At 40.2% G+C, this 12,447-nt stretch overlaps 2 protein-coding genes across 2 annotated transcripts; one reads left to right on the top strand and one right to left on the bottom strand.

Annotated features, from left to right (window-relative positions):
- The first annotated feature begins 15 nt into the window (after positions 1-15).
- On the top strand, positions 16-6,988 carry dnajb12a (DnaJ heat shock protein family (Hsp40) member B12a). The gene is made up of 9 exons (XM_026190036.1): positions 16-223; positions 570-747; positions 2,435-2,580; positions 2,667-2,837; positions 4,166-4,245; positions 4,368-4,477; positions 4,561-4,733; positions 5,482-5,624; positions 6,384-6,988. The coding sequence occupies exons 1-8, from the start codon at positions 91-93 to the stop codon at positions 5,601-5,603; spliced, it is 1,113 nt and encodes a 370-aa protein (XP_026045821.1). The 5' UTR covers positions 16-90; the 3' UTR covers positions 5,604-5,624; positions 6,384-6,988.
- Positions 6,989-9,645: 2,657 nt separating this feature from the next.
- On the bottom strand, positions 9,646-11,323 carry LOC113035061 (DNA damage-inducible transcript 4 protein-like). The gene is made up of 2 exons (XM_026190322.1): positions 10,739-11,323; positions 9,646-10,494 (listed from the first exon to the last, which is right to left on the bottom strand). Exons 1-2 carry the CDS (start codon positions 10,896-10,898, stop codon positions 9,986-9,988), a joined length of 669 nt encoding a protein of 222 aa, XP_026046107.1. The 5' UTR covers positions 10,899-11,323; the 3' UTR covers positions 9,646-9,985.
- Between the last annotated feature and the right edge of the window lie 1,124 nt (positions 11,324-12,447).

Consider the following 12,447-nt stretch of genomic DNA (forward strand, 5'->3'; position numbering starts at 1 on the left):
CTCCTCTGACGTCTTATTTACCGGACAGATAAGCTTGCTGTCGACATCCCCCTGCGTCCCAGGGCAAGTAAACATTTCCGCTGTGTCGCGATGGACTCAAACAAGGACGAAGCGGAGCGGTGCATTAAAATAGCCCTAAATGCAGTCAGTAACAACCAGCCGGATAAAGCCAGAAAGTTCCTGGAGAAGGCACAACGCCTGTTTCCGACAGAGCAAGCCAAAAGTACGTCGAATAAATGCCTGTTTGGGAAGTGATTGGGGTTTTTTTAAATCATGGGTGCTAGGCCGTCGCTGTGAAACCGAAGCAGCTAATGCTAGCATTAACGTTACACCAGCTGCTAGCCGACACTGGTATTTGTAGTTTTTCAGCCTAGAGTCGCGTTTCTCTAATACGTTTGGTTTCTTCAACATAGTGGACGATTAGTCGGTATTCGCAGTTTTATCCCTTATAGAGTGGTCTTCGTAGCAGCTGGGATGCTAACAAGTAGCTAACCGTGGTAGGATTAACGACATAGGAAACGTGAACTCAGGTGGCAACCGTCGATAATGTCTCCTCTGTCTTTTCACAGACTTACTGGAGTCTTTAGCGCAGAATGGAAAGCCTCCGGAGGAGAACGGCAGTCATGTGAACGGAGAAGGACCCGCTATGAGACACCGCGGCGGCAGAGAGGAGCCCGAAGTGTCCGCACAAGCGACGGCGGACTCGGGAAAGTCCTACACAGCCGAGCAGCTGGAGGCCGTTAAAAAGTCAGTTCGCGTCTATGTGCTCCCTTTGTTGCAGTGAAAATGCTGGTAGAGCTGGCTGACGTCGATATCACTTGACGTTTATCAAAAAGTCAGTGTGATTATAGTGAATATACGCTACCTGACCAGTTTATTAGGTACACTTGCTGGCAAATGCAAGGATTTCAACAGCCAATGACATGGCAGCAACCTAGTGCATTTAGTTATGTAGACATGTCCAAGACGACCCCTTTAAGTGTAACCTGAGCAGGAGAATAGGGAAGACGTGTGGTTCAAGGGACTTTGAATGTGGAGTGGTTTTAGGTGCCAGGCAGGCTGGTCTCAGTATTTCAGAAACTGCCGATCCACTGAGCTTGAGTGTGATTGAGATTGGCTAGACTTCTTCCAGCAATAACTCAAATAACCTCTCATTAAAATCAAGGTATGCTGAAGAGCATTTCTATAGGCAGAACGCATCGAACCGACACCATTGAGGTGTCACTCCTGTCAGCTAAGAACAGCAAACTGAGGCCAAGATTCACACAGTCTCACCAAAATTGGCCAGAAGAAAATTGGTAAAAATGCAGTTTGGTGTGATGAATCTCAGCATTTGGATGCTAGGGTCAAAATTTGGCATAAACTGCATGGATTTAACCTGCCTTGTATCAACAGTTCAGGCTCTTCATTGTGGGGGATATTTTCATGGGATGCTCTGGCCTCCTTCGAACCAATTGAGCATCCTTTAAATGCCACACCCTGCCTGAGTGTTGTTGCTAACCATGCCCATGCTTTTATGACCTCAGACCACAAAGCTCACATCATCTCAAAGTAGTCTCACAGTGAGTTCACTGTACTCAAATGATCGCCAGCTCTCTATCCGATAGAGCACTTTTGGGATGCGGAGAAATGGGAGAGTCACATCATGGATGTACAGCCAGCAGATCTGCAGCAACTTTGATATTGTCATGTAAATATGGAACAAAATCATGAGGAATGTTTTCCAATACCCATGCCGTAAAAGAATTAAGGCACCTCTGAAGGCAAAAAGACATCCCATTCAGCAAGGTGGCCCTCATAAAGTGTGCAGTGACTGTATTTCACACATCACTCAGTCCAGCAGATTTAGTTGACCAATAGGTCAACAGGTTTAGGTTTAGGATGACAAGATATCATTACTACTGGGATGTGATGACCACATTATCTAATCCATCTATATCACATTGCTCCAGACTTATTATTATTATTTTATCAATGCTGACATGTTTTTTTGCAAAACAGTGACGTCAAACAGACGTCTTCTACACACCCAAGTGATGTGCAAATCTGTTTCCCCCCTCTACAGAAAATTGATCTAGAATCAATAAGAGAAGTGATAAAAGTATCGGACCCATAAGCAATGTCAGTAGTTGCACCGGTGTCAATATCAGTCCCTAAAGATGGCAAAGCAGGTAGAAATGATGGTTCATGTAAAGTTAAAGTAGTTAGATCTGAAGAGAGAGAGAGCTCAAACTGGGGATGTGAATGTTGTAAATATATATATTTTTTTATTATTATTTGCGGAAATTAAAAAAATAAGCATCATAAAATCCACATAGTGTAAGACTCAGTCACATCTCTGTAGCTCTAACTACATATTGTGTTTATAGTGTTTTATTTTATTTATCGTGTGTAGTCTCCTAACAATCTCTGCTGTATCATTTTTTTCCTGCAGGATTAAGAGCTGTAAAGATTACTATCAAATCCTAGGAGTGGAAAAGACTGCCTCTGAGGAGGACCTTAAAAAGGCTTACAGAAAGCTCGCTCTGAAATTTCACCCAGATAAAAATCACGCACCAGGAGCCACAGAAGCATTTAAAGGTAAATTAAAAGTTATTTACGGGAAAGACATGGACACAAAGATTCAGAAAGTGCATAACGGTGGTGATCTTCTGTGTGTCTTGCAGCTATTGGTAATGCATATGCTGTTCTGAGTAACGCTGAGAAACGAAGGCAGTACGACCAGTATGGCGAGGAGAGAACGCACCCGAGCAGACACAGACACCATCATGAGTTTGAAGCAGATATCTCACCCGAGGACCTCTTTAACATGTTCTTTGGTGGAGGCTTTCCAACAAGTAAGTAGAGCTCAAAGGAATAATAACATCCCAGTAAAGATGTTTGGCGTGTTTTGATACACTCTTATCAAAGCAAGCAAGGGATCTTAGAAATTCTGCACAACACGAGAGTCAGCTAGTGGTTATTACATAACCATAATATGTAATCTTCCCTCATATCTGGCAGTTTTACAAAGCAGCTTCCCAGATTACCTTTCTAAATGCAGAAAGATAATCACTCCAGACTGAAAGCCAGCATATTCAGCTGGTTTTAGATGCTTACATGTGTTAGAAATGAGTTGAGTTGAAAGGTTTGAAAAACTCTTGGTAATCATCGAGGATCGTTTCACCTTCACCATTGTCTGTCCTTACCACCAAAGTGTCTGTATGGAGGCAGTGAAGGAGGAACCTGCAAACCAGCTTATTGTGTGAATCTACGCATTTGTTGACCATGCATCATTTTCATCCTCCACAACAAGAAAATGCAGGCTGACACCGGCACAAACGGACCTGGGTACATCTTTATAGCACTGCTGCTTTATCATTTAGCATATGAAGAGTTTGGAGTTTGGGGAGGTTTTTGCCTTCAGAGACCCTCCTGGGAGGTTTTTTTTTTTTTTTTAAACCAGGACAAACGTGTTCATGTTTAGTTCTCCAAAATCCCAACTGCACTGTGCTTGATGTCGATGACGCTGTGTTGAGTGGGCTGTAACAAGGAAGGGGGAGACAGCAGCATTCATGAGGAATGGGAATTGCAAAAAAGCCATCAAAGGCCACAAAGCACAGCATGAAATGCACAAACAGCAGCTCCAGTGGACACTCGGATTCACATCAGCTCTTTGTGTGTTATTACTTCAGCTTGCTTACAGACCAAGAAGAGCACAAGCAAGAGTAGCCCCCAGACCGGTTGTACCACATATTTTTCACACTGCCCTCATCTGTCAACAGACACTTTCTGCAGGTAGCGGGCTTCCGTAACTGCCCGCACACTGCCAACAAGCTACCGCTACTGATTCATCACTTCTCCATAAATGTGGTCGGCTCCTCTGTAATGTTTAGTTATGTGCTAGTTGATTGCTGAAGAGATGCTTTCTCTGACTTTCTCTGTAATTGTTGCTCAAGTTGTGTTGCAGTATAATTAGGAGAGATGATGTCATGAACACCAGACCGGTTTCACCAAATAACATGATTCCTTGGACCAGTTGTTAAAAATAACAGAACATCCTTCTCTGTGGTTGAGCATGAGAATGCCATAAGTGATTAGGCAGAAAGTTTGAGTATGCTTTGGACTGCATTTTACATATCCAAGAGGCGCAGTTTCATAATCATGATGTGTTCAAATTTTGCAGGTAACGTACATGTTTACAGAAATGGAAGAATGCACTTTGCACACCATAATAGGCAAGAAAGACGAGAACAACAGAGAGATGTGAGTACAAGCTTAAACCTTGTAAGACCTTCAATACACTTGATATTTATACCACCTGATTTAGTGTCTGATCTGTGGTTAAAAACTAATCAGTCCATTTTTGTTTTTTCCTCTCTTCACAGGGAGGTCTGGCTCTGTTTGTCCAGCTGATGCCCATCTTAATCCTCATCATTGTTTCAGCTCTCAGTCAGATGATGGTCACCCAGCCTCCATACAGCCTTAGCTACCGCCCGTAAGTGGTGCATTGGTTAATGAGGTTGTGCAAAAGTGTCTGAACATCTGTCACACCCTCAGTTATACATGTTTCTATACCAGGTCAGCAGGACATATCCACAAAAGGCATACATCAAGCCTGAAGGTGCCTTTTTATGTGGGAGAACGTTTCAATGAGGAATATTCTGGAAATATGCTGAAGACTGTGGAGAGAAGTGTAGAAGAAGACTACATCTCCAATCTAAGAAACAACTGTTGGAAGGAGAAGCAGCAGAGTGAGTTTACAGCATTAGCTATGATTATTATTGAGTTTTACATTGCCGGAGTTTAAATATTTGAAGTAATTATTTGATTCAAGATCTGATGCGAAACAAGAAGAAAACTGGAAGATTTTCACATTTTTAGGGTGGAATTATTCTTTTTTTCTTCAAATTTGGCTTTAAAGATTAACTCTTATTGTTTACATTTCATTTTCTTTTCTTCATTGAATATTTTATGTCACCTTGTAGTGCTTGAGCTTGTTTGGTTAACATCCCAAGTTCTTTAAAACAACGTCCAACTGAGCAATTTAACACCAGTATAAAAAATAGATGTAGCCACCATGACGTCACCTGGAGGTCGGAGGATTCCTGTTTTGCAGCCTTGGGTTTGAGCTGTTATTGCTGCCTTGGTGTTTGGAAACCGAGTGCGTCCCGTGTGAAACCAAGGACACTATACGACCCTGTATTATCTTTTTTAACTCCGAATGGGATCATAGTTTACAAAATGAACTTCAGGATTTATTCAGTTAGATTTTAGCCTAGCAATTGAGGTAATCAAGTCGTCAGAAAAGTATTTACTGGGATGACAGAGCAGAACCAGACCAGGAGGAAAGCTCCCCCTGCTGGCTGTTGGGAGTTGGCTTCGCACTTCAAACCAGGAGCCTAAATCCATATTTTATTCTATGTTTAACACTTAAGTTCTGCCTGATTTTGAACCAGTTAATGTGAATTGTACTGACAAATTCTCTTCTTGTACTTTCAGAGGAAGGCTTACTGTATCGTGCTCGTTACTTCGGGGATTCTGAGTTGTACCAGAGAGCACAGAGGATGGGGACTCCCAGCTGTTCCAGACTATCTGAGATTCAAGTCATATTGGATGGCTAGAAAACACTTCTGCACATATGGGTACGTTGCTGTCTGTGGCATACAGTATGAGTACTACAGGATGCCGTATATGGACTGGAAAGAATTCAGAGTTTTTGCATGTTTTATCTGACACATCCCCCATTACTCCAGCCACTCAGAATGCTGTTTTAAATTTATTTTTAATATCTTACAAGAATCAGTCAGTACACCTTGTTTTTGCGTGGCTTGATAATCGAGCTGTGTCAGGGACTGATACCAGATATTCAAGAGCAGGGATTTACATCAATTTACATCGCAGGCCACATACAGCCCACTTTGATTTTAAGTGGGCCGGATGAGTGACACTCTTCTTCCTGTCAGTGTAAAGAAGTTTAACTACCCCTTTATTCCCTAAGATGTCTTAATATAAGGAAAACAAGTGCAATTTAAACAATGTGTCACAGTTTTTCTGCATGGTTTAAAAAAAAGCTCCTGCAGTAAATGAAAGAAATCTGTCTTTGACTGTGATTGTTTAGCCATATTGAGCTAAGGAAACATCCCTATAAATTAACGTTCCACCTTTTAAAGTAGGAACTACAATTCAAAAAGAGTGACCAGGTGTAAAGTAACAGTAGCTGGTTTGGTGAAAACATGCAAAATTATCTGTATAATTTAACCTTTCCACTCATGGTGAATGTTACTGAGTAATAGTGATAATGAATGATATTTTTAAGAAACTTAAATATATATAACATTGAAGTGATTATCCTGTGATATGAATGGCTGTATAACTGTGATTTATTCTCTTGGTTTTCTCAGGTTCGTCAGTACTTGAATCTAATTAGAAGAAATCGGTCGGAGCCCACTCAAATTTGACCACATTTCTGCAGCAAACCAAGAGAATCAAAAAATGCCTTACGTGTAGTGGGCAGCAGACCTCATCAGGGAACCTCTCTGCGCCTCGGTGTAGATTGACTTCCTGTAGAACTGTGAGAAGCTTTGAGTTCACTGCTGACATTGTCTTGCTAGAATCTTTACAGTGGTGAGAGGCGGCCGGGTAGTCGTGCTGAAAAGTAAGAGCATTGTTGTCGGTACGCAAAGCTACTAAGATTAGCTTCCTCTGTCCCAATCGTTTTCTTTTTCTTAAATATTTTGAGAAACCCGATGGCCTTGTCATAGACAGATGTCTGAGCCACTCACAAGGAAAGCGTGTAATTTTTGTAGTTTTACCAATGTAAATATTCATTTTACTTTTAACAGTGCAGGGGTTATTGAAGTCATTTACATTGTTAAGTGGATTTGCTTGTAGCCTGTTGGATCATAATTACTGTAAACTGTTGCACAAATGAAAGTAAACCATATTTATTAAATTAACATGCTAAAATTGTATAAAAGTTTCTTTGAATTAAAATTGTCCAATGATTGACTGGTGCATGCCTTTTGTTTTACATCATACATACACGTACACACACTCGCTTATGTGCTTCAATAGTAAGTCAGTTTTTGTGTCCCAAATTCAAACTTTACACTATGTAAGTCAGGGTATAAAAGCGGGTTTCTGAGTGTGCCTAAATGTAGCGTTCACAGGAAACTGGAATCGCAGTTCAAAACCTTTACATTTTTAATTTTCAGTTATTTCTCCACGTTTACAGTTTTGACGTCCTCGTTGGATTTTCTGTAAACTGCTTAAACTGTGTGCTGCAGTGTATGTAGTAGATATGGGGGTGAGAATGATGACCTATAGCATCACAATATCCCCCGTTTTGGTATTTGCTGTTTCTCTGATGGCATAATGTTATTCTAGGACCATCACTGCAACTGATCAGTCATGCTGTTTGTGTCATATGTTTGTGACTTTGGTGGGAAATCTGGAAAAAATACCACAGAAACACTTAAAAGCTGGATGTAAAAGGCCTTCGGGAGTCAGCAACCGGCCTTCAGCTGGTTGTGGTGGGTGAACAGACGAGTTTCGCTCTGGGAAAGTAGAGATTTGTGTCCTCTGTGTTTTGTGGTTTTGTTTTTGTTTAAAAAAAAAAAAAAAGGAAAAAAAATCAGTGTTAAATTTTATTTTAGACGTCTTGCTTCACTATACTTTAAGGTTTCAGTTGCACTTCGGCTAGCATTTGGAAACAACTGTGGGTTGTTTTTTTTCCATGTTTGCTATTCCTAGGAAAGCTTTTTTGGGAGTTGGATGGCCTGAAGGCAAACTTCTCACATGTGTAGGAAAAGGTGACACATCTGCTTCGTGACGCATTCACTTCATGTGAATCATCACTCTTTGAACCGCCGGTTTACACCTTGTCTAATGTTGGCTTTAGGTTCAGACACACACAAGATAAGTTGGTTCCAATGAGAGTTTTATTATGATGTACAGTGCTGCGTAAAAGTATTGAGCCTCTCATTTCTTCATATTTTTCCAGGGAAACTGATGCAAACACACATGGAAATATGATTTGTGTGTATATATATATATATGTATATATATATGTATATATATATATATAAGCAAAAGCAGTTTGTACATTTCTAACAAGCTTCAAAGTCAATTTTTGGTGTGGCCACTTTTAAACTTAAACACAGCCTGAGCTCTTACCAAACTTTCTTGTCATTTCTTTAAGTAGTTCAAAGCTCTTTGATTGTTGACTGCTTTTTTATTATGTTCTCTGTCAAAATGATCCCAAACTGCTTCAGCAAAGTTGAAGTCCAGTATCTGGGGAGGCCAATCCATGAATGATTGATGGAGTGCTCCATTGTGTGGAATAGTATGCTTTTTCTGTATTGGCGATGTGTTTGGGATCATTGTCATGCTGAAAAATGAAGTGGCTGACTGATTAATAACTAATTGAAGGTCTCTCAGGTCTTTCAGATGCTGTTCATCTGCTGCAGCTTTTTCAGGCCTGTTACTTTTCCAGATTTTTAATTTTTTTAAGGCCACACTTCACACCACGCTGTGCTACGCCAGGAATTTGGCTAATAGCTCTTTGGGAATCATCTTGTTGTTGCAAAAATACAGTTTTATGCCCTTCGAACTATGGTAACTTTTTTTTTGTAGGTTCAACTAAAGGTTTGTCATTCTGTTAAGTGCCTTTCTTATGCTTGAACGATGTCAAAGATTTTTAGTAAACCTGGCGAACTAATGCTTAAAACCTTTTTAAAATGTATAAAGTTGTTGGAAACAACATTTTTAAAACTGATGCGTTCCTCAAGACTTTTGAATATTACTGTTGAACATTCACACATTTCCTATGATAACCGTTATCAGACAGTACTATCTCACTTTTACTGGTGTCTGCCAGTTTCCCCTGTTATCTTTAAGGTTTCTTCTTCAAGATAAGTTGGTTAACTTCATTAACTACACCTGTTGACTACTCCACTCCATGTAGAGCAGGGATGTCAAACAAATTTTACATTATGGGCCACGTACAGCCCACTTTGATCTTAAGTGGGCTGAACCAGTGAAACACCTCTTTCTGTCGGTGTAAAGTTTAACTACACATGTAAGCCATAAGATATTTTAATATAAGGAAACAAGTGACGTTTCAACATTATAGCTCAGTTTTACTACATGATAAAAAAAATTCAATTGCAAGAAATAAATGTGTAAAATTATAGAAAAAGTTCTGTTAGCTCATTGTGCAGACTGTCCTGTGACTACAAATTAAAAAACTGACAGAATACTTCTCCTTTTTTTTGTCTTTTTTAAAAAACTAAACCCACTTTCTGTGATTTATGTACTTAATTATTTTGGTGTATAATGGCCAAGGGGGAGGTAGAGTCTAAAATTGATATCTTCCTTCACATTTCCCATGCCATCCAAAGGGCAGAGTAGAGTCTTTGGTGGGCAGTTCTGGACTCCGGGCCTCATGTTTAACACCCCTGATGTCAAGTCATTAAGTACTGACTACTCTAAGAAAACTGCTGGAAGTATCTGTTTACAGCAGTAACATAACTGAATGGTTGGTGCAAGAGAAATAAAATACAACATACTGCTGCTTTACTGTTTTGTCTCAGCACTGCAGTACATAGCATGTATGAATTTGTGTGGATATGGGACACAGACAGATAAAACTCACACAAAAAGTTAATAAAAAAATAATTTATTCTCTCATGTTAAAAAACAAAACAAAACGAGTGTCCGTTGGTATATTTAAATGTCACATACATAAGGCATTCCCTTATAGGTGTGGCTTCACATTCACAGGAATGAAACTGACCCATGTGCAAACACTAATCTTCACTGCACCCACATGAGTAGCTGCTATGAGACAAAGGTAGTTCAGTATTAACCCCGTCATACATCATCACAGACAGGTCATCATTGTTATGTCTCGAGAGTGCTTTTGTTAAGATTTTGCATTAATTAGCAGCTTCTTTACAGTTTCTTTAGAGTTCAGCTTATCAGAGACAGGAGTGCTCAGCGATCAGCACTCCTCAACCAGCAGTGCGGCTGAACTGTACAGTTTCCTCTTGATAGCCCTGAAACTCGTGCTCAGCTTCAGGGTGTCGTGGTGCTTCGGAGACGATGAGGATGTCTGTGCTGGTTTGCTACTTTTGAAGAGCTTCTGAACTTTTGGCCACAGTCCACTGGACTCCACCCTCAGCACCAGTGTCACATGGAAAGTTGGGACAAGGGATGGATCTACTGCTATTTGATCCACAGTACATGGGGAGTCCTGTTTCCCCATGTCAACGCACAGGTCGATGAGCGCTCCCCTGAGACCACAAGGCTCTATCGCGGCCAAGTGGAGCAGCTCTTGGCTGATATTGTGTAGCAGGCAGTCAGGGAGGATGAGTTTGGAGCAATCCAAGCTGGTGTGCGATGCATCACTGAGACTATGTGCAATGGCAGTCACAACATCTGCAGCCAAGGTCTCCTCCAGAGGATAGAAGAAGGAGCTGATGTCTAACTCTGACAGATCTGTCATAGATCCTGAAACAAAGGAGTAGCTACAAGTTAGTAAGGAATATATAGCAGTGTGGGATTCACCTTTCTTTTTTTTTAAGTTTTCTAATCATTAAACAAAGTGGAAGAAAGACTGACAAGCATATTTTCTTGGTACTTTAAGACTTCGTTCTCTCTTGTTCTCTGTTTCTCTTTCCAAAATGCATTTAAACAATCAGAAATTATACATATATATTCTTGAACAGTGTTAGTTCGATCAAATGACACTCACCAGATTCACTCCTGCAGTACTGATCTTCTGTCACCCTCTGATTGTGTCCCTTCAGCTCTGTCAGCTTGTGAAGCAAACTGCTCCAGGACAGCCGCTGTGAGCCCCTGTCCTCCGATGGAGATGGAGGAAAACTACCGTACAGAGACTGATTGCAAGACATCCTTAAAAACAAAAAAATTAAAGTGCTATTGTATCCTCGAATGGTGGCCCCGTCCCTTGAACCAGACCAGCTGGAAGACCTCTGCAACAATGGAACAAAGCCTTAAATACCCACGAAAAGAACACCCCGCCCATCGTATTTTTCAGCCAATGACGATTCAGCTCACGTCCTCAGCATTCTGCCTTGCCTGGTAACACTGCTGATCCCATTGATGATTAGGCAAAGCCCCTCTGCCGGTATTGCAGCAACAGCCCGACCCCCATCCTGCATACGCGCAGAAGTTCCTGATCTTTCTACTCTTTATTTTTTTACTCCTCTATTTGTTAGTCATTTTAAAGGTAAAGTAAAGATTGCCACACAAATCCCACTAAACGATAAAGAAAGATCCGCCCAACAGAAATTTCACACGAAAGCCCAGAGGAAAAGACGATGACTGTACAGCTGTTGAAAGATCGATTCCTGTGAATGACATGGGGGACACGTCTCGCACGTAGACCTCATTTGTCGTTTCCGTCAAATGGTCAGAAAGAGTGCTGACCATTAACTTTACAGCTTTTGTTTTAAACAGCGCCCCTGGGAATAATTTATAAACGTCTAAAAGTCTCTTCAGCAGGGGCCAAACCTAAACTCAAACTGCCAACTCAAACTAAACTTCAACAGGCAGTTTCTCAGGCATGAAGTAAGCCCAGTCGACATTGCTGGCACAAAAAACAGATTTTTTTAAAGGGGGCGTTGTAGTGATCATAGCCTAGATCTTATTATTTTAATGAGTTTTATTTTCCCCTCTGCACATCCTCATAGTTTCATTCTTCTTTTTCTTTTATGATAATTTTGTTTTAAAGTTAAAGTTGGTTTAAAGTCTTACCATTACCAAAAAAAGCACTGTGTAAAACAGAATGCAATCAAAGTCAAAACTCTTAAAACCATATATTATTCACAATAAAACATAGAAATCTTTTAATAATTTACTATTTTATTAAAATGTTATCTCATTCTGAATTTGATGGCAGCAACAATTGTTTAAAAAAGTTGTGAAAGAAACAGGTGGTGAAATATTTTTAACTAATTAAGTTAATTGGCAAAAAGTCAACAATAGATTGGATATTTAAAAGAGTTTGTCTGAAGTAAAGATGGGCAGAGGTTCACTAATCTGTAAATAAAACATCTGCATTTACAAATTGTGGAACAATTTCAGAACAATATTCCCGAAGGTAAAATTGTAAAGATTTTAAAAATCATCTAAATAAAAAAAACATTATCATCAAAAGATTTTTAAAATCTGGAGGAATCTCTGTGTGCAATCAGTATTGGATGCTATATAGTCTTTGGGCACTCGGGCAGTATTGCATTCAAAACAGACATGATTCTGTCATGGAAGTCATTGCATCAGCTCAGAGACACTTCCAGAAATCAGGTTTTAGCAACATTTGCTCCATCCAGCTGATGTCCTTTCCAGGACCCACACATCCTAGATCTATTACAACAGCATGGCTTTGAAGTAGAAGAGTCCGGGTGCTGAACTGCCTTCAGTTCAATACAACAAAAATAC

This window comes from Astatotilapia calliptera, chromosome 13, assembly GCF_900246225.1.
Source record: "Astatotilapia calliptera chromosome 13, fAstCal1.2, whole genome shotgun sequence".
NCBI lineage: Eukaryota > Metazoa > Chordata > Actinopteri > Cichliformes > Cichlidae > Astatotilapia > Astatotilapia calliptera.